The sequence below is a fragment of the Pelecanus crispus genome, chromosome Z, assembly GCF_030463565.1.
Source record: "Pelecanus crispus isolate bPelCri1 chromosome Z, bPelCri1.pri, whole genome shotgun sequence".
Classification (NCBI taxonomy): domain Eukaryota; kingdom Metazoa; phylum Chordata; class Aves; order Pelecaniformes; family Pelecanidae; genus Pelecanus; species Pelecanus crispus.
The window spans coordinates 49,935,042-49,958,420 of NC_134676.1; the positions used below are offsets into that span (position 1 = coordinate 49,935,042).

At 36.1% G+C, this 23,379-nt stretch overlaps 1 protein-coding gene across 1 annotated transcript in view; it reads right to left on the reverse strand.

Annotated features, from left to right (window-relative positions):
• Window positions 1-5,440: 5,440 nt before the first annotated feature.
• AUH (AU RNA binding methylglutaconyl-CoA hydratase) overlaps window positions 5,441-23,379 on the reverse strand; it is a 115,735-nt gene continuing 97,796 nt past the window's right edge. Inside the window, exons 7-10 of the mRNA XM_075726626.1 lie at window positions 10,663-10,850; window positions 8,929-8,979; window positions 6,373-6,420; window positions 5,441-5,518 (exon numbers count right to left, since the gene is read on the reverse strand). Of these exons, the coding sequence (XP_075582741.1) occupies window positions 5,441-5,518; window positions 6,373-6,420; window positions 8,929-8,979; window positions 10,663-10,850 (365 nt within the window). The remainder of the gene's footprint in view (window positions 5,519-6,372; window positions 6,421-8,928; window positions 8,980-10,662; window positions 10,851-23,379) is intronic.

Here is a 23,379-nt window from a genome sequence, read left to right on the forward strand (position 1 = left end):
TAACCAACCAATATAGAAAAATCCACTTTGTGGAGCTGCTCATTGAAGGTATTAGAAATGACTGTGCTGAAGTAGACTGTGACTTAAACATGCAGCCTGAACACACCCTACAAACCATCCCTCCTACTCACCCTCCCTACACCCACTGCTTCTTAGAAGCGTGCTCCCTGGTGCTCTCCTCCTTTCACCACTACTTGGAAGAGGAGGCTGTCCAAAAGATGACAACTACAGGACAACATGAACCACAGACTAAACCCTGAGTGGTCACTCGCTGGGGATACTTACATATATTTACAGTTCAGCTACAGACCAGCTTTGAAGACAATAGTCCCAGCAGTATAGACTTACTACACAAAAGATGCAGAGTCAAACTCTTTCCACACAAGCATACAGACATATAATTAACATTTATATATAATGAAAACACAACCTTCGCAACTCTATCCTCACACACAAAATTTTAAACTTTGCCTTTCTAAGCTGCATGAAAGAGACACATTTTTTAAGAATTTGTACAACTGGCATCAGATTTTTTTTAACATGCTAGAAAGAATTGAGCCAAAGATGATATCACAAAATCCCTTATGCTTAAGGGAAAATGTTAAATCAATTAGCAGTTGCTAGAATAAAGAAGCAACAATTTGATGTGTAAGTTCCTTAAAAAAATAACAAACTTTTCATGTTCTTCTGAAAGTGGTTATATTATGCAACAAGAGAACTGCAACATATTCTCATCTCTTTAATGTTACAAAAACTTTATTAGCATATGCTTCAGAAATTATAATCAGAGTAGTAGTCACTAGCCAGAACTTTGAAGAGTTTATAAACGTACATGTACAGACTATGCCTCAGAGGGTTAATGTACTATTTTGAACTCAAGTATTGCAATAGGACTTAGCTTTGACAGAGAACGTTCACACCCTCTGTAATAAATTCTTTTAACATACTTCATATTTCTTCCCATGTGAATGAGTGTCCTTGGAAGAATTATCTACTAGATAAAATTTGAAGATGAAATCTAAGTCTAGACGTATTTAAGGGGGGTGGAGACTGATCTTATAATCTATGACAGTTGTTGATTAATGAGCTGCTCATGATTGCTGTAGGCCTGTCCAAACTGCAGAAGCAAACGATACTATAGGACTGGGAGGAATGTGCTATCTGGATGCCACACCTTTATTGAAACTCAGAACTCACTTTGACTTCTGCTACGTTTATTCTAGCCTTGAACTACCAGATGTGCACGACCAGATACATGGTAACATGTGTCCCCCCCGCCCACTACTTGACTGCTGCTTCTGCCACAGAATTTCTGTTACCGAACTTCCACCCTGTAAGCATGGCCACTTGTAGCAGTCACGGTACATGCTGTGTGGGGTTCAAGGGTTTTGCTGGTAGTGCTCTTGCACAAATAAATTCAAAACTTCCTGGAGTAGAATAGTACTATCACACCCTGAGGGGATTTGGTCTCGTCTGACGGTCTGAAGAATTTTATTTATATGTACACATATGCATATGCACATACACATACATATGCATGCATATGACATGTCAGTATACACACACATATATTATAATGCATAATGAATACACTGCATAAACACTGTACATTCTGCATAACTAAGGAAACTTCTATTCAACTCTGTTCCAAGGTTGATACTGAACATGAATTAAATCTATAATAAAAAAGGTATGTTATCTAATCTTCAGTGATAACATGATCATTTCTGATTACAACTTTCAAAAACCTTTTAGGAAATCTTAAAACTTTCCTAACTTTGCTTATAATATATCCATGTTCTTAAGGTGGAAACAACCCATACAAATTCTTAAGTGTTCCCTGCACCCTTGTGTCCAAGCTCCAGAGTCAGAGAAAACAAAAGCCAACAAAAAAAAAGGCACAAACAGAAAAACTAGTCTTTGTAATCCCTCAAAATAAACAAGAGGAATTTCATTACCTTTAGCTGAACATATCTCTCCTTTTGGTTTATCTGTTTGTAATTATTCTCCTTTTTCTCACTTTTGGAGACAGTTGTCTTTCTAAAAGTGTATAGAAAAAGAACGTCTTAAAATAACCACATCATCATGATCCTCATCACACCTTGAGGACACTGACTGTATCAGCCTTACTAGACAATGAAGCCCTATGGCTTTTCAGCAGTGTCTTTGGATGCAAGAACAAGGCTAAAATCCCACAAAGGAGACATGAAAGCACATCTTGTTCAGTGTACACCACACAAAATACCAATGGTTTTAAATTTTATTTTTTTTAATTGTAAATAAATCTTTTCTCTAATCTCAGTAGACACCTTTTCAGGGATTTGCTTGCATGGAAAAGCAACAAAACAAAATCTAAGTTGGTGATAAATTAAGATGTTTCAATTACTCTTTTCACTTTGCATCTGTGACTTGGTTTTGGTATGTGAAGTGATACTAGTACCAAACCCCTTATTTTACACCCTAACTCTCCCCAAACCAGATTCCAAGTAGCATGATATTCTGCCCTCTCCTGTGTTGGAAAGACCTGTTATTTTTTGTTCTGTTCAACAAATCTGATTATGGTTAAATGCATCAAAGAGCAATGACTGAGGAAAATATGAAACAGCTGCAAATGATACATCCTGATGTTTGCTATTGTGAATGCAGCTGGTTAAAAGAGGTTCTAGAAAGGCATTGATATGAACCTTGGTGTAGGACTATGAGTAATTGCCATATAGACTGACAGAATTTCAACAATTTGGCACAAATGGCTCTGCAAATCTCATGGAAATGTTCCATAGAACAACATCCTCCAATTGCTCTTAACTGTATCATTACACAACCTTAGAATAAATAAAACACCACATTTCTTCATAGCAGGTGAAATACTCAAAAGCACTGAACTGACTGAAGTCATTCAGACAATCTGAAAACTTTATCCAGAAATTTAGTAAAACTAGTAAAAATGTGAGTTACTTCAATAATGTTGAAAACACAAATGCTTTCATAGATTAAAGGCTAAAATGATGTGCGTTATATAAAGTCACACAGTCATTTCTGCATGAAACTTAAAATATCAAGGCAATTTAGGAAGTTGAACTTGCACTTACACCGTTGAGCGGTAATCAGCTGAAGGTAAAGACCTACCTGTATTATAACTTTTCAATATCCAACTCAGTGGAGAAATGCAGAAGAACTCACTATCCACTTGAGCTCAGCAGGAGCCGGAGAAAAAGCTGCTTATGCCTAGGGACCATGAGATAACCTTTCAGGAAATCAGTGGGGACCAGGGCTCACTCACTCATGAGGTATTGTGAAGAAAAGCATGCCTTTACCAGGAACTGAACGAGCTAAGCCTAAGCACTTGAAGGAGATCATAACTTTCATAAGGAAAAGTCAGCCTTTATACAAGCATTTCTGTTACAAATCACCCTCTTGTGGAAGCAGAATTCTAATATTGCTATTAATCACAAGCACTGCAGCCATCATAACACGTCACTTAATAACAGAGACTGACTTAATAGCAGAGATAGTAAGTGATTAACACATCTTTTGCTAAAATATTGTTCCTTTAGAACTATTTCAACATGACTAGAAAGTACCTTTAAAAATTGACCTAGTGGTACTCACTTTGTAATAATATTCAAACTGTTGACTTCAAAGAAGGGACTCAAAATTGCTAAGATATGACAGGATCTTCTCCTGAGAAAAGGAACGGAGAGACCACTGTGACAGCAAAATTATTTTCTGAGATCAAAACTACTAGTTAAAGGCACAAATCTACACAGTCTTATGCCACAGTATTTAGTATTGTTAGATTTTTTAAAACAGACATTCACAGAAGCTACTTAATCAGTACTTGTTAGAAAAACAGAGGCAGCTCAATAACCAGACTGTATATCAAAGTTATGAAACAGAAACCCATCAGCATAGACTTAATATTTTTTCCTCCTATTAACATAATTATTTCCTACTCAGTAAAAATGAAAATGACATGTTAGCATTTCAAAAACACGAGAAAATGACCCTCTAGGCTTTATATGACTATCAAAACAAGCACTGGTACTTTATTTGCAAATTATCGTGCAAGAAATGATCAACTCAGCAAGTTTACCAGTCAACAAAGTGTGTGCTCTACCAATTATAAACAATTTATATGTAATGATATGTCTAAATATGAATTTCAATGCATTCTTGTCATTTCATGTTTATCAGCTGCTTTATCATCATAGATATGGACAGTGACCATAGTTAATGTTGCAGAAACAGCAGAGCATACACAAGTTCGTGAGGCAATGGTAACCAAACACAAAGAAATTTGTTTTCAAATAAAAAGACAGCCTCTGACTGCTAAGCCATGTTTATTTTCCAGTCAAGTTAACAAAAATACTAAGAGGTTATTTCCAGGCATTTTCTGTATACGCCATGTCCACAGCAAATATACAGTATGAATCACAACAGTTTTCTCACCTCATAACCTACTGGATTTCTCTTTCAATGTATGAAAAGAACCCTGAGGCTGCCACAGAATAAAGAACATTTCATTATCATCCCCATTGTATATAAATATACATTATTAGGACCTGAAAAAGGAATATTGTGGAGATTAAGAGAATTCTAGTTTCTTTAACAGCGCATTAGTCACATCCCTGCATAGCAATCTTTAATACAATCGTCAAAAATTCAAAATAACTGGGGCAAGTGAAAGAAAGTTTCTTCACAGCAGACAGTGCTGATCAGATGGTATGTTGGAAGAACGCAAGACAAAGCCAGGTTTAACATACAAGAATGCATAATTAAAGGCTGGCCTCGAAAATGTCTTCATTTAATACAATTAAATGAATATAACGGTAATGACTTCATCAAAAGGATGCCATTATGTACTAAAGTTAATTTCATTTTACTGAGAATAGTGTAAGTCACATAAATAAAGCTTAACATTTTCCAAACAATAATCCTTTTCGTTTCCCTTAGCTTTATTAATAATGTACATTATTCAGGTAGAATACTGAAATACAATTTTACTGAAATACAGAATCATTTTAATGCATATTTGGTACAGTTTCTTATTTTTGGTGTTTAGTAGTCACTTTTGTTTTGATAAAATGATAAAGCAGATTTATACGTAACATCACATATAGGTTTTGTCTATATAAAGGATTTACAGAACTTTTTCAATTGTGGAATGGTACATTTTATACATATGAAATTTTAAAAATGCTGCATGAACCTGTGATCTTGCCAGTACACAGATCAGCCTTCAGAAACTGTAATGAGCATGAGTTGACACACATTTCTACCTGGGCCCAGTAACAAGTATGGTCACATTCAAAATGTAACATCAGTATGATTTGCTTTTACTTTGGTGGTTGTGATATTCCAGGTGCGGATGCAAAGTGCACCTTAATGGTCCTCATAGGAGTACTTTTACCCCACTGTATTTTAAAGGCATCAGCTTCTTTTATTCTCCCTTATAGCGAGGAGGTCTCTTCTCCTTAAATGCAAGAAGACCTTCAATTCTATCTTTTGTTGGAATAGTCTGCAATGAGCAGAGTAACAATTCATTATTCACACCAAAAACAATACCAATAAAAATATTTTCATACAAATCCTAGTTCTTCAATGCATCCAACATGCAACATACAACAGAAAAATGAAAACTAAAATGTCTAGTCAGATACAGGAAAGTACCAGACACTTCAAAGGCACAATACAAAGGCACAATATAAAGGTGAGAAACAATTTGGGAGAAGAAGAAGTATCTTTTCTCCAAACAGATGATTGTGATAAACTCTTCAGGGTTTATCTTTTGAGTTTTTGGTGGGGTTTTTTTGGGGGGTGGGGAGGGTGGGTAGGTTATTAATCAGATCACCATATGTTTTAAATAAGCATCTAATGCTGATGCTTCTATTTCCATGATCAAAAACTTGTCTCAAAGTCCAAGAACATACAAACTCAAATATATCATTTACACGTTTCTCTGACAAAGAGGTTTGTCTTGATTTTCTGTTGGTTAGCACATATGCCATTAGTGGCACATGTTAGCGAAGTGCCCTTCATGTTATTTCATGTTAAACCAAAGCAAAGCAAAAGCAAGGCAGTTCTTGGACTACATGCACGGCAGTGTATGACTAGCTAGGTATATGGCTGGTAGTGCTTTGCTACCTTCACCCTAACAGTCTTGGCAGGGAGATGTTTTTGTCCTAAACTACACCTCCTTCCTTAAATTCCTTACAAAAACAGAGTAAGCAGAAGGACAGTCTAAATACAATGCCAAAATATTTGTAGAAGAAATCATAGAGCTATTTCTAGTTGAATTTCTGCATGCTTCATAACAGGCACCAACAAAGCCTGTTTTCTGTTCTTTTTCCTGTAATAATCATAGTTACATACCTGAGCGTAACAAGCTTCTTCAATTGCTAAACCTGTTACTAAGTCGACCTGAGGAAAAGAATACAATGTTTTTTAAAAGCATATTTTTGTATATTTATTAGATATTATTTCCTGACAGCTAATTTAAATACTGTGTTTCTATATGCCACATGCTAAAACACTTCTGCAAAGTTCTTCTACACTACTTTATCATAGAAAGGCTACACTGCCATGTGGTGAGAGTGGTTAGTATTTCTGTAAACAGTTTCCTTATTTGGCGACACAATTTTTATGTAATACACTGTCAAAACAATGTATGTTTTTTACTACAAATCATCTCTGGACTAAAAACCATTAGCTACTTGAACATTTGTAATTGCTTCATTTAGTACAGGGGAAAAGATTTAACGTACTGCATGATTATTTAAAAATGGTTCTGAAACAAGTTATCTTCAAAATGTCATATAAGAACATGATGCCATACCACAAAATAAACATAAATTCAAGTTTAAAGGGATCTAAAATAAAAAAAAGAGGCCAAAGGCCATCCTGTGTCATCACCTAGTTTTAATAACATTTTTTTCTTTGTGAACTGGTCTGAACAACTGAAAAAGGTGAATTTTCCCCTCACTACTACTCTGCCTGTCTTAAGTATCAGCTGCTGCAGAACTTACCAGCTCTCCACATGGCCACTGAAAGGACTGTGGTTATGCAGCACAAGTGATTTGTCAAGGGGAGATAAGCTATAGGATAGATTACCAAAGGAAGCTGTGAAATCTCTGTCATGGAAGGTTTGTAACAGCTTGAATGAACATTTGGCTTTATTGGTTTTGATATGGTAGATCTTGTCTTGGGGCCTCAAGACTGAACTAGATGATCAGAGTCCTTCTAACCATATTGTCCCTAATACTGCCCCTGTACTCGGAACTGGTAAGGCTGCACCTGGAATACTGAGTCCAGTTTTGGGCCCCTCCATACAAGAAAGACATTGAGGTGCTGGAGCGTGTCCAGAGAAGGGCAACAAGGCTGGTGAAGGGCCTGGAGCACAGGCCTTATGAGGAGCAGCTGAGGGAACTGGGACTGTTTAGCCTGGGGAAGAGAAGGCTGAGGGGAGACCTTATCGCTCTCTACAACTACCTGAAAGGAGGTTGTAGTGAGGTGGGTGTTGGTCTCTTCTCCCAAGTAGTTAGTGATAGCACAAGGAAATGGGCTCAAGCTGTGTCAGGGGAGGTTTAGATTGGATAGTAGGAAAAATTTCTTCAGGGAAAGGGTGGTCAAGCATTGGAACAGGCTGCCCAGAGAGGTGGTGGAGTCACCATCCCTGGAAGTGTTCAAAAAACGGGTAGACGTGGCACTCTGGGACATGGTTTAGTGGGCATGGTGGTGATGATCTTAGAGATCCTTTCCGACCTTAATGATTCCTAGTTTTTACTTTCATTAAAAAATAATGCAGCCACCAAGCCAGGAAATATGAAATTATTACTCTGCCCTTAATCGGTTTAGTGGTGGACTTGGTAGTGTCAGGTTAATGGTTGGACTGGATGGTCTCAAAGGTCTTTTCCAACCTAAACAATTCTATGATTCTATGATTCTAATTCTATAAACATCATGATTTTGACCTTTCAGTCCACTATACCTGGTAGCTAGATAATTTACCTTGTAGCATTTTGAACCTTAGGTACCACTGAAATAAATCTTGAATTCCATCATTACTTGCTGTGGAAACCTAACAAACATAGTCTTTGCACAACAGCATCTGAGTTTGGTTCTCAGGCCAAAACTTACTGGTGGTACACTTTGCTGAACACAATTATATCAGTGGTTGCTTTTGAGACTTTAATTAAAAAAAGGACCATTCTTAAATTCATCTTCTTGGATTCAGGTGTTGTGTGTGGTGTGATCCCCTTTCCCTTGTCCCAGGTTGAGCTATAAGGTGTCCTGGTGCAGAACTTACAGATGTGCTTAACTTTAAATATGAACAGTCCTGCTGAGCTCAGCAAGATGATTCACAAGCCTAAAGTAAAACACATGTCCAGATGTGTTCAGGACTGGATTTTAATGAGCTTTAGAGCTAGATCAATAGTGTTCAAGAACGAGTGGCAATCAGAATCAAATATGGAATCAAACTCCAGATATAATTTTAACAATAACCATTATTAAACTATTAAAAATAAATAACATGCCTTTTAGCCTTTAACTTTATTAGTTACTAAACACTGAGAGCATTGACAGACTTGACAGAGTACGACTTTGAGATTTTGTTCCGCCCAGTGTTTGAAATACAACTTGTTCATAGTAGTTTATGTTTACTTTCTAGTATTAATAATTAGCAGAGTGCATTACTCCTGGACTGACATGAGGTTACTAAGCCTCGTTACAGAAATCAGCATCAAGTCTAGTCTCAGGAGTCTGAGACATAAAAAAAATTGCATTTCATCTTTTAAAAAGTTTTGACCAAATACATTTTGAAAGACTATACAGTGAGAAACTAAAAACAGTTCTAGAAAAAAAATTACCACGGTAGACCTGTCGCCAGCCTGACTTCTGCATAATCTTCTGGAAAGTACAGAACCTTACCTCCATTCCCTGATTGATGGCCAGTTTGGCAACTCTCATTGCTACTGGTCCCTAAAATAAAAGAAAAAGCTTATTACATATCATAAAAATCTACTAGATCATGCAGTGAAGAGTCTGCATAACAATGTTCTTATATTGGGACCTTTTAGACTTTGGACTTTTATTAAATTTATAGTAAATAGGTCAACTATCCTAAATTACATCACTTTTGCCTCCTAACTGATAGTTTTAATACTGAGAAAAGGTGAAAGTATACTGTTTTCAAAAGAACTTAATGAAAGCAGTGTGTTTGGTTTACATTTCAAAGATGCTGAGCATATTCACTTTTGTCAAGCTTGCTCAATTCCCTTCAAAACAAGGCTCAGAATGGCCACCTTACGAGACATTATTATAGGCCTTCATAAGGTCAATCTTACATCCCTATTATCACACAACGGAAACACATGAAAAGATGTGATAATGAAATAACATGAACTGATGCAGCTCTAAACCTTAAATACACTACTGCAAAGCCTGCACTGGTCAAGTGATGACACTCTTCCATGAGCGACTGAGGTCCCACACAAGAAAAGCGATTTTCACTCTCCTCCAATGTGCCACAGAACAGCGAGACATCTTTGGGAATTGTCTCGGTTCTGTACCTATCCATCAGCACCAGTTTCTAGATGTTCAGATTTTGCTTAAGAGAAGTGGCCTGCTGCTTTGGGAAAAATCAAATGCTTTTGAGCTGGTTCCAATGCAAAGTTGTAACTAGGAATCAACCTTCCAGAATCACTGTATGTTAAAATTTTTACTGTATTTTTCATGTTTGTCTTTCTATGAGGATGTTCAAGACATAAAAATCCCATGTTAAATGCCATATCTAATCTGTAACATTTTCCATTTTCAATGAGAAATTTTAGCTGTGACACTTGTGATCCAATAAAATGGTTTACTAATTATTTTCTTCTTCTGCCTCCTATGAATTTGCTACGTGGGACCCTTCACTTGAAAAGCAGGTTTATCAAAAGCTTCAAACTCACACTCCTACTCTGAACAAACAGCTTGCAGTCTATGGCAACAGGGGAACAGGTAGCAATCAGCTAACACAAAGACTCCTGTAAGGGTCATACTTAAACTTATTAAAACCTTCAAGTTCTAAAGCACAGGAATTCAGCAAATCCCATTTCAATTCCTTTATGAGACAGAGATAGGATGTCACTTAGAATGAATGATAATAAGAGCATGATTCTTTCATCAAGCTTATACACAAAGGACAGAAAACAAACTTTCCACTAGTAAATGGGTTTTGTTTTTATACTGAAATTAGATTTAGCTTTATGTTTTCAAAATAGGAGTTACACTGAGATAAGCCCACTTTCATATTGACCTTTCTGCCTCTCTTCTGAAGTGTTCAACAGCAACAGAATAACCTATTGAGATAACCGCCTTACTGAAAAAAAAAACCCAAAACAAAACCTTACACTATTTTTTTGGTTTAAAACTTGAAAACCAAAATACGCAATACACAGACCATATCATGATAATATGAGGATTGAGAGAGTTTTTTGCTTCACTATGAAATAATTACCAAATAACAGCACTCAATACATGAGAGAGAAAACTTCTGATTGCTCTCCACATAACTAGAATGGCTTTTTAATGCATAACTTCGTGACAGTTTTTCTTAATACAGCTGGTTCTTTCTCAGTTTTAATGTTTGGTAAAAACTAAAATCAAAATAATTTGTTTTACCTGAGGTAAAAATTCTCTTGCCAGAGCTAATGCTCTTCTGTATGCAGCATCCCCTGCTTCATTTTGTTCTACCACATGGCTAATCAATCCTATTGATTTTGCTTCCTCACCATCTACAATACGTGCAGAGAAGATTAGTTCTTTTGCCAAAGACACTCCAATTGTGCGAGGTAATCTCTGTGTCCCCCCTAAAGTTTGGAAAAAGAGAAAACGCAACTATCAGTTTCCCATCCATTTATACCACAAATGTATATTTTCATTTCATTTTCATTTTTAATTCCATAAACAATTACATGAACATACAGAAATTAAGCTATCATACATATTCATAGTTTTGAAACTACATCTAAAATGAAATCAATTGCTCTGCTTCTTAGAAAGACATGTAAATAACTGAAAAGAGGTAATATTAATAGAGATTCAGTTCTATTACAAGTTACCTTATTCTTATCAGCCAAAAGCTGAAGGAAAACTACCTGCCAGTAATTACAATACCCAAAAACTCTGCTTCTTTTAAACAACCTGTTTATTTTTATAATATTAATCACCACAATATGAACACTTTTCAAGAACTATACTCAAAACCAATATATACTCTAACAAGACTGTAGTCCATGCTGGAATTTGCATATGTTAGGGACAATAAGATTTATACATAAACTAAACTAAAACCACTAGGCCAGGTCTTTAAAAAGACATGGTTTTGTGTCTTCTTGCTTCTGTATTACTGTTGAAATCTTAAAGCTTGATTACAAAAACCAGGGAAGGACAACAGCAAGTGTGGATCGGCACAGAAAGGCACCTAACTTCAGTTAGCTTTTCTTACTATGTTAAAAACTTCTTTGGCAGATCAGCATTTTCAGATGGTCACTATGCAGTAACTACATTAACCAGACATGTGAAGATTGCTTAGTTGGACTAACAGTTAACTTTCCAGAACTGACAAATGATGAGGATGTGGGAATAATCATTATCAAAACTGAAGAACTAGACTCGAATCACAGAAGCAGATGTTTGTATGAATTAAAACAGTGGAAATGGCCTTTATCCAGGAGAAAGGACTTTGAAACTATACAAAGTCTACCGTTTTGACATGGATCTGAAACAAATATTCAATTTATGTAGACAGCCTGTAAGTAAAAATTTATTTCCAAAGAGCTATTTCTGCAAGAGCTAATATATTCAAATATAAACATACATATATATGCAAGAGGAGTATTTATAGGAGGTGTTCAAAGGGAGGTGGTACAACACTGGATAAATGTGTGTTCAACTAATACAGAATAGATTAATTTCTACTAGATAATGGTGGGCTAAGCCAGTATTTTACTGAAACCATTCAGTTCTCTTACTGATGTTTCCTGAAAATACTTTAAATACATCTCTGAGACAAATAAACTGACTGGAAACAAAAAAAAGTTTTTGTGATTCAATGATTCAGCTTTCAACCATTGTTTTTTATGAATCACAAGCTTCAGTACTACTGTATTCCTTTCCATAAAAACAGACCTGCCTTTGAACACATTACATCATACAAAAATGCAGAAAGTTTGGGAGATTTCTGCCTTATGCCTTTCTAGAATATTACAAAATCATGATCTATAACAAAACCTGAGATATTTTCTGGGCTGAAACTGGAGGAATTAAAAAAATGCTTATACTCATAACAATTAAAATAAAATTTCTAGAACAACAACATCAGTAAATACAAATAATGTGATATTCTTTACGGTCCTACCATTCTGAGAGGATTTTTACAGGACTGTGCTAATGGTCAAGGGCAGCAGGCAACAGCAAGAGGAACTCCTGTTCAATAAATTCTGCTAGTTGTACAGCTAAGTCAGTGATAGTGTTAGCAGGATTTGCTAACAGCATAATTTAGAGAAAGCCCCTACTCCAGGGCATTTTTATGAAAGGGGCAGGGGAGACAAAAACTAAACCCCTTGTAAAATTCTACAAACCCTGAAGCCTGTCTTCCTATTAGCCTTGGCTGTCTCACTGGCGAGATTCACAGAGAATTACTACAGCTGTAGCTATCAACCTTTATACTGGGACTACATGCCATAAAAATGTGAGCTGTGTTTTCATGAAGCTTGCTGCTTCTGATGCTGAGCTGTACCACCACCACCACAAACACCTACTGGCTTTTTTGTTTTAAATAATGAACATGTCTTTTAATTTCTCACCCAAAAAAGCTGCCACACCCTAATCAACTTCTATCCTTATACATATTTTAAGTGTATATCAAAACATAGCAAATGTGTACCCTTCTCTTTAAGAACAGTTTAGTCATAAATGATGCTTTTCACCATTGTAATGGAATTTAGAAAAGCATCAGGTTTGCCTTTTGATTTAAGAAAACTATTTGTCTAAATCATAAGAGCTGAAACCATATGAGGCTGAATTTACCAACTCCACATCTTCTGCTTCTTCCTTGCTTGCTATGCCCAGTACTTTTTTCTGCTTAATTATCTCCCCTTCCTCTACTGTTTTATCTCTTCTATTACTGCTTTTACCAGGAAATGTTGAAAACAAAATTTAATTGAGCAACAAAATTTCATAACTTTGACCAAACAATGGATATGTTTAAGCATGAAATAGTGTTTATAGATGAAAAAAAATGTTCTTGCCAGTGTCTTACACAATAATGATTAAAGAGCAAAAAAAGCACGCTATAGTCTATGTTGTTCGGCTGCCTCCTACACTGCAGAGCCATCAAGCAGAGGAACATATTCTTTGATTAATATTCACGGAACAGGAGCCAACAGTTCCGTGCATCAATCATATCTATTCAGTAGTAGGAATAAGATATATGCACACACAAAAGCAGTAAGACCCAATTAATCAAATGCAAACAACACAACAAAATATGTTGAACACACCAAAGTTACATCCATTTATGAAGAAAAGACAGAGTATGCTGCAGATAGATGTTCTGTTTTGGTAATACACAAAGAACATATAATGCCTGCCAACTACAATCAGAGCTAAAGGAAGTAACACCCAGTCTTCAAAGACATTACTTAACCAAGGCATTTCATCTAAATGTAGAGCAGAATTTGATGGAAGAATAGTTGTTTCATCTTCACAAATTTAATGACATGTTATTTCAAGGACTAGTGATCTGGTATTACTCACTGTGTTGACAAAAGTATTTGACATACAGTTGTAATGTAAATGCATTCTTATCTGAGATGGTATATATTCAGTGTTGTAATAATTGTAAACAGCAGTTTTAGATGACACTAGTTCATGTGAAAAGACACAGTAAATACAAGACAGCTAAGTTCTGGTAAGAAAATTGTTAAACAGTATTTTTTTTTCTTTAACAAATAGTTGATTTTGTATGAATATTTATTTACTGTCAGTAATTCATCAATTACAAAATATGTACACAACTGGTTTGGATTAAGGGAATTACGTGATAAATTCCCAAGAGTATATCCAACAAGATGAAGCAACTAGCTTACTGGAAATAGATTCATCATTCTGGCAGAGAATATCTACAGTCAGTAGTTTCTCATAGCTGAAGGCTCTGTCAAAACATATTGGAAAAAAATCCTGTTCTGACAAAAATTCCAAACTTTAATTCAGTAATAATCCTGTTTATTAAGTCAAGTAAAAATGAGTCTTTCTATCCTATCCTTTCTATCACAAGCTTTGCTTGATTCTCATTAGATTGATTTAACTGACAGGTTTCTAGCTTTCTTTTTTTAAAGACTACTGTGCATTTCTAATGTTTTATTAATAATCAATGGTGAAACCAAAGTCTGTCGGCCACAAACTTTCTAATTATTCAAGTCAGTCAAGAAATGCCTCAAATGTATCCTTGTCATTCTTTTGCAGAAAGCTGTAAGGGGTAGATTTTTCTCCTTTCTATTGAAACTCATAGAAATATGGAATGCAGAAATATGCTGTTTGTAATACCAAATCCTTAACAATATGAACCCATAAACTAACATGGATAAAATTATTTTAATATAATACTTTTCAGTCACGTAAGTCATATTTTAGAAGTCTGTGTAACAAACATTACCTTCCACTTTTAAAGTACCTGCCATCCATTGCTAAGTTAAGCAATTTTCAAAATATGAAACACTCTAAAAGCCTAAACACTCCACCAAGACAATATTTAACACCAAGTTTCCAACAGATTATTTCCCAGATTAGGTCTTGATCCTGCAGCGTTGTAGATGTTTTAGCTAACTTAAATCCAGGTATAAATCTTTATGGGCTCAGACACCCCAAACTCTTTCACAGAAGAAAACATGAAGAGCCCTTCACCGGGACAAACTGGATAACTGACTAACAACCAAAACCATCTTAGACCAGGAAAGTCATCAACAAAGATGCAAGTGACAGGGTGAAAATGGGATGGAGAAGAAAAGAAACAAAACATTATCTCTGCAAGGGGAAAAAAAAAAAACACTGAGCTGACAAGGAGCAGGAGTTAGGCAAGGCTGCTCTCATGTCTGGCCATATAAGTAGTTGTTTGGAAGAGCACTGGAGACCTAAGCAAAGCCTGAGACAGTGGCCTGAGGCTGACTCAGGGGTTGCCACGGGGCCTGTGATGACTGATAAGAGAAGTTGTTTGAGTGAGATTTCACAGTAGGCTGCCAAAAGGGCTCACAGAAGTCTGGCTTGCCAGTCAAGCCAAAGGAAGCCCTGCACGAATGTGAGACACAACCCTACTCGAGGTCAGAGGCAGGACGACCTGATACCTATGCCAGCCTGTCAGTGGCAAACCCCAGCTCCAAAAATGTCAACTTAATTTGCAAATCAGTCCTTAATTTTCACAATCTGTTTTATTCATCTGCATCTGTGGATTGGTTTATTTAAAAACCTATCTGAAAAACACCTAGAACATACCAAACCACCACGTGTGGGTAGCTTGAAGGTGGCAGCCTGAATCAGAAGAATGTTGTATTTGGCCTGAAGATGTACAAACACTTATGATCCATGAGAGGAAGTGTAAATACACTTTCAGAATTCACTAGCAGTTAAATAATCACAGCTTTTATACAGAAAGATGAAATCGTCAGGTAATTTAGAAAAACTAATTTATTTTCAAAATAAGTAATCCTCTTGTAGATTGAGAAAGATAGAAGATGGTTTCCCAGCAGACAACTGCATACGTGAAACGAATGGAAGCAAAAAAATGCATCTGGAAGCTGATTTTTATAAAATGGACTCCACTTCAAAAGGGATTCTGCATCTGTGTAAGGAGCTTACTCCACATTTCCCTCACAAGCATGGTACAACCAACTGCATGGACTCCACTGTCAGACAACACCACTTGACAAGCACAGATCTGCAACTACCACCCGTGGATTCCCAGGACTCATGGTATTAGCAATGCACACACTGACAATCTGCCTTATTTTTTTTAAACTGCAATTATTTGAGGAAGAAAAGAGAAATGCCTAAGGCCATTAATCTACTTATTAACTTTTACTTAAATGTAAACAAATGCAACAAGCACGAGCACACAAAGATATTCCATAAGGCCACATGCCTTCTTATTACTCCAGATAGGAACTTGACCTTACTGTCATTTGGGAATGCAATGACAGAAAGTGAACTTAAACAAAATTCAAAAGTACATACACATTAAAATGTAACTCATCATGCTGCAGATAGAAATTAATGGCCCAAGAGAAGGCATTTTCCAGTTTCAAGATTACACCCACACATTTATGAAGTCATTACTCAGCTGTAACAACAGGTAGGAGGTTTAGACAAGTGTTGCTCCGTATGACCATACTTTACAAATCATGTATGCTTTATGAGTAATATTAGGTAAAAACTTTTATTTAACTTGTATATAATAAATAAATAATTATATTTATTTTTAATATATCTAAAAAGAAATAATTTTATAGGCCATGTTCTTACAGTTTTGGATTGACAATGACAGTTAAAGTTCGATTCATGTGAAAATCAGGATCAAAAAGACACACATGAGAAAACCTATCATCATTACTTAGGGTGAGAGAAATACAGAAGAATTATTTGCCACAGTAGTATCCTATTTTTATTTACATTTTGAATGAGATCAGAGTCCCAAATTTGGGCAATTACTTCAGTTTTTAATAATTGAAATTGAATTGGAATACAGAAACAGCAAGCAAAGCAAAGACCAGAGTATTAAATCTGAAGTCTTCACTGCTTATGAGCAAGTGACTTGAATGTTTTCCTCACTTCAGTGCTCTCCTTATGGAAATCTACCATTTTATTCTTCCACACAGCAAAGAAATCCATCACTCTGCTAACCCCTGAAACCAATTCCTACTCCTAACCTTATTCTTTCTCCCAGCCTCAGTACTATCAAATTAATCTGCTTTCAACTGTTCCAAAGTAATGGGTTTTTAAGAATTTACGTCTGAAATTATTCATCCCTGAAATTCTCTGACTTGAGCAGCACTAAAGAAGGGAGAATCGGTGGCTAACAGAATTGGGAGCTCAGGGAAAACAGCAAAGCCAACAAGATTGTAGGAGGACGCAACCCCACCTGTTTCAGCTGTTAAATCCCAAAAAGGCAGAGCACTCTCTCTACTGTTTAATATATCTACAATGAATGCGTATATATGAAGCATATTTTTCATCTTGAGTAGGATGTCCTCCCAGATGAGGCAGCCATAGACTACAGCTACACTGCACTTAGCCTAGTACCTAGGCCATAGCATAATGAAACGTTTTACAGTGCTTTGAAAACAGACTCTACCAAAATCCTGGCCAAATCATTCAAAGCTGGCATACATTATTCTAACAAACTGCAATGCAAAATTGGAACTTAATTTTGAGATAGCAAGTCTGATACTCAGAAATATTCCTAACTTCTTCAGCTTGATCTGTTACATTTTGTAGCATTATCCAGGAATGCCAGAATGGCATTCTGTTCTTTTTACTTCCCAGACTGATCCTTCTATTTGTTATTTTACAGTAACAGTTGATACGTGAAGAAATAATCACTGCTGTTATTAACAATTCTGTAAGTAAAATGAATAATTGAAATGTTATTTTTATTTGTGCATGTTAATTTGTATTCTGAATTTTATATTATCTGCTATTCCTTTTAAGTATATTACCTATCTGCAAGAATAAATAAAACTTATATTAGAAATTAACCATTAAAATAAATTCATCACAACTGTAAATATAAACATGCATTCAGCCTTATTTACAGGATATTCTGCATGTGCTAATTTTGATCACATGGGTATTTGCATGCCTAGCTTGAAACAATGAAAGACTCGTTTTTTTCAGATACGCAAGCAGGCTTAGTGACTTCAGCTTCAGGTTTTCATGCTCAATACCTCCAGACTGGCTATCAAAATACTAAAATCACTGAACTGACACCTAAGAAACTGCAGCTTAAGTGATCTGAACATATCAGGTTAGAAGCCTATGACATGGGCTGTGAGACAAGGTACTTTCCCAAAGACAGAATCATCCTTTACAGGCTCCACAGAAATCTTTATTCACTATACAAATACAATTCAGTCACTACTCAGCTATACTGAAAGCAGCAGACACCCTCCAGACTATACAAAAGACCAGGTATTCAAAGACTGAAAGGTTACAAATTCAACATAAACAAAAGCAATAGGAAGAAGATCCAAATTGCTTATTTGTTCATGTCCTTATCAGGAAATCACACCTCTTTACTGCTTTCAACTGACCCTTGGTTCCATATATGGCTGTTCAGGAACAACTGAGAGAGGTTAGGTAGGACTAGCACACTGTTTTGAGTTACGCTACTATTAAAAGGCCAGACAACAGATGGTATATTTAAAACGACCCTTCCTCGCTGATAAAGACTATTTAGTTTAATTCACATTGTTAACATTTTGAGAACCAAAGTTTTCAAAGACATTACAGTCCAAATGCATTAAAAAATTTCACTATAATATGCATATAATTTTGAGTAAAGATATGTAACAACTTTAAATGTATATGAGATAGATTTTCTACTAGGGCAGTTCCTGTGCCACAGTGGACCTACCCCAACAGGTGGAAAACAGTATTTTAACATTTTATTGTTTGGGATAACTCAGATGTTTTTCCTTAACAGAAAACTATGGTTCCTCCATCACCTTCTAGTCAATTCATAATTCCTCAAAAACCCAAAAGCCAATAACTGACAGGAAATCAACAAAGAAAGAGATTAAATAAGTGATTATTCCCAGGCTGTAGCTATCAGACTGTTACAACACTAAGGAAAGGAATTACATTAAGAAAAAAACCTTTTATATTCCTCTCACCTGCTGCTGTGACATAGCAATACAGAAGAGAAGCCATTGTTTACAGCATGCAATGCAAAACGGCTGTACGCAATGGCAAGTCTTTATAGATGGTGAAGCTAGTGCTAATTAGATTCTTCTGTCACCTAATCATGCACAGATGAGTTGGCTTTCACGGACCTTTATAGTTTTTAAGGATCAAAGAAATTAGATACTAATTTTATTTTCCTTACAGCCTACATCCAAATTCCAGGAAGAGAGACATTTGGGGCTATATATGCAGGAGGTAATGAAGAAATGAATCTATATCAGCAGCAAGAGCTAGGATAGTAACTTACTAAAAAGTTTATTAAAAATCTTTTAATTAACATAAGTCATTAAGAATAGTTTGTAACAAACCCTAAGGATCAACAAGATAGGGAGCACCACATACTTCTCACTAGCTGGCCTCATCCTGCTCTCCAGGCAGGACCATTCTGATGTAAGCAGACCTAGCTGCAGAACCCTTTGTGCTTCTAGGTGTGGCTAGAGCTTGGTTGCTGCTCCTGGTTCTGGATCTCTCAAGGCACACCTACATGCAGATCTTTTGACCCTTCTCTGGCAGCAATCCACCTGCTTGATTAAAGAGACAGTGCTAGAGCTCTCCCAAATCTACAGCAGCTTAGGAACATTTTACTGGGGCCCGGAGACCAAAAGCTCTATTTTTGCTTAAGTCCTTCAGAGAATACATAGCATATGAGTAAGAAACTAAAAGAAAATAATTTCTTTAATAAAGGACCTTTTATCCTTGAAATCTAAATACAATCAAGGAATCTTTAGAAAAAGAGTTGATATGCTGAATGAAACCCCTTGTGGACTCCATTTGCCTGCAAGGCTAGGAATTTGATGAGCAAGCATAAACCCACGTCACCCTCTTGGCCTCAGTCTCTTTTTTCTTTCTCAGAAAAATGCTATTTTTTAACAGAACCCCCATCTCTCTCTCATTTTAAGCCTGAGATGTGTTTCATCCTAAGAACTGGCAGCACTACTCCCCAACCAGCCTCTGTTGTAGCATTTGTTCTTGCAAGTGGACCACTGAAACAGCTCCAAAATTGAAAGCCTTTATCACACCTCCATTGTTAACCCTAACCAAACAGGGCTGTATCTTACCATGCACATATAATTTAAGGCCACACAGCAAGCTGTGGGTGTTCTGTGGAGATATCCAATGGAATACCAAAAGCAGGATAAGCTTGCAAGTGTTAGCATGGCCTTTATGGTTTTTATGTTATAAAACCTAAATATGATTTGAGACAGTCTACACTGCTGTCTCAGTCTGTCTCATGTGGTTGCTTGTTCAGGCATCTCCATTTCCTTGGGGGGGTTTTAAGAGCCTAAAACATCATTCCTGGTGAAACAGAATATTGTATTTAATCTGAAACAAAACATTTGGTTTTTACTACTTGATTTTGATTGATAATTTAGTTCAGCTACTGAACTGAACCTTCAATTTTTTTAATATTGCTACCTACACCTAAAAATGTCTTATTAAAGAAAATAATTTATCTTTCTTCCAGCAGTCTGCTGCTTGTACTCAAGCCATGTACTATTTCATACCAGTGAGAATTCGTTGCAAAGAAACACCTGCTTGTTTGAACTGATAAAAATAAAATACAATCAATAAAAATGAGACCATTAATGTGATGATGATCTTATATGCTACTTGCACTGTACATGTGCAGTATCGTTAAGCAGCAGCAAGTTTAATTGTTTTGCACTGATAAACCCCCAGCCCCAGTAATTCGTACATCCTCTCCTTACTGGTTCATAATGGGACAGAGGGCTAGATGCACACCTGTGAGCTCAAGCTGGTAGATTCAAATCCCACAGACAACCTCCGTCTGCTGATTAGACTAAACACAGTCATGATTCCCCACAATATGCTGTGTTAGATCATTTTAGCTCCCTAAATATGAGAGCAATGGTGGTTTCATGCAAACATACTGGATGGGAAAGGGACAACTACTTCCTCCCCAAAGAATAAAGAAATATTTTCTCCAAGTGTAAACTACATATACCTGATGCTCAAGGCACACATAAAGGAAGACTGGGTATGGGGAGAAAGAACTCTTTTAAGGAAAAATCACTGGGAAATCGAGTATAGGGAATAAGCCTACAGTTGCAGGGAGCTGTAACAGATGACTGTAATTGGAAGCAGAGTTTCCAGTGCCCCTGTGCAAAGCTCCTGAATTTCTTCTCTTTGTGGCAAGATCATCACTGTATTTCCTAGAAACAGGGCAAATGAGGGCTTTCTTTAGCTTGGTTCTTTTCTAGAAGCACCACGAAAAAATTCTGAGGACCATCCAAATTCTGTCAAGCCAATAAATATGTTTTATCGTTCTGCGCCATCATGAAAGCCAAGAAGCTTATTATGAGGACCTCATAGTCCCAAGCTAAAAGGAGAATTTCACTCTATTCATAATGAACTAACAAATAGCCATTCTTTTTGGCAGGCATTAATCATATTAGCATATTGAGCTAAAAGGTCAAAATTAAGTGAACTTCATTCATCCTCTCTTAGTTTGGATAATTTGAATTTCAGCATAGTCACTCATATTTCTTGATGCCCAGATGCAAATTAATGCTTAAAAAATGCATCAGGGTAGGCCTCTGAGAGACTGAATTCTGTGTTTTTTTGCTTAAAACACTCATGTCTATATCAAGTACATTGCACCCCGTCTTCCTATTTTCTTTACAATTTCACAAAACTTCTACAGTAAGAATTAGCTGTCAAGAGAAAACTCAGATTAATTCAGTCATCTGATTAACACTGGTTTCTCAGATCTCAAATTCATATTAAAATACAAGGACAAGTAATATAGAGTTGTTAGTATAAAGCTACAAAGGATTAATAGCTTTTGGGGCAATTTTTCCTATAAGCTTGTTTTCAGTTGTGTCTGAGAATCAGGGCAAAAAAAGTATTCTTGGTCATAAACTGAAAATACATGATGAAAAATGGAGGTAAAGAAGGAAGGACAGGAATCTACTATTTCTGAAATTCAGAGATTTGTAATAGTTGGCTCAAATAAGTCTCCAGAGCCAGAGAGGTTCTGTGAAATAATTAAGGAAACAGTACTTCATAAATCATTTTGTCCAACTTGTTTTGTGGTGAACTAACTTGTGCAGCTGTTCTTTTAAGGCAGACTACACAATTGCCATTTCATTTCTTGAAGTTTCTGGAAACTGAAGAAAAACACCAGACATAGAGTGAATTCATTATGAGTTTGGAAGCTGTTTTTCTTTCTTACATAATACAGCCATAAATGAATACAAAATAGAAATAATTAGACGCTGTACTACTATTTAGTAATGATGGACCCCAAAATAGGTAAACTATTCAATCAAAAACTGAGTTACACTATTCATACCCATATGAAGGATTTATGTTTTGTTTCCTTCAAATTTAATGTTGACCGTAAGGAGAATGGATTTGGCTTTTTGTATTGCGTTGGCCTGATACATAGATCCTACTTACTTCAAGGTCCTCAAGCCTGCGGCAGCAGTAAATTAGAAACTGTGCTTCAGTTTCAGAGGTGTGTCAGATGTTTCATTCATCCTTTACACTATCCTTATTGAGAGTTCAGGAGTTGGGTTAGTTGTGTTTTCCAAGAAACCCATCAGTGTTCTATAGTGCCATTATGGCAACCATACAATGTAATGCAGATATTAAACTTTGCCTTTTATACATTACAGTATAAATGATCCATGGCTTTATATTACATGAGTATCCAAAATTCAGTTACTGAACCTCTGGAAGAAATAAGTTTGATTATATTTTTGTCATAATCAATTGGTTTTGCTTATTCTTTTTAGTAGAAACAAAAGACTAATATTTTTGATCTTATGTGCCTCAAAACCCTTGAGTAATTACATTTAATTATTTAGTAGAAACAAAAGCCAAGTCTAATATTTTTGATCTCCTACGCCTCAAAATGCTTGAGTAACAATACTTCTTAAACACAGAAAGTGTCCGTTTGTAATATTCATAACTAAGTAGTTGGGGAGTTTGCTGTTTTAATTTACTTACTGACACAAAAAAAGCAAAAATTTGTATGCGCTAACAAAAGCATTCCTTCTACTCGTTTCCTCCCCCTTAATAACAGCTAATGCTCTTACAGCTTCCCACATGCAAAGACAGGGATTTCTTTTGATCAAACATTAACATTATCGAATTCAAACCAACAGCTCTAGCAGTACGAAATAGGTTTAAGATTTTCAGTTAGCTCTAACAGATTATATGCACATCTGAGAACAAGGGAAGTGAGATACATTAGAAACTGTTTTGCAACTTCTGTGGTCATTACTAGTCCAAGTCTGGCAACCACTATGTAACAGGCTAAATTGGCTTTTCTAATAGCAGCGGGGTGGAACCTAAGATGATGTGTTACAGCAGATGTGGAAGTTTCTAAATTTATAAACCTGATTACACCTGTTA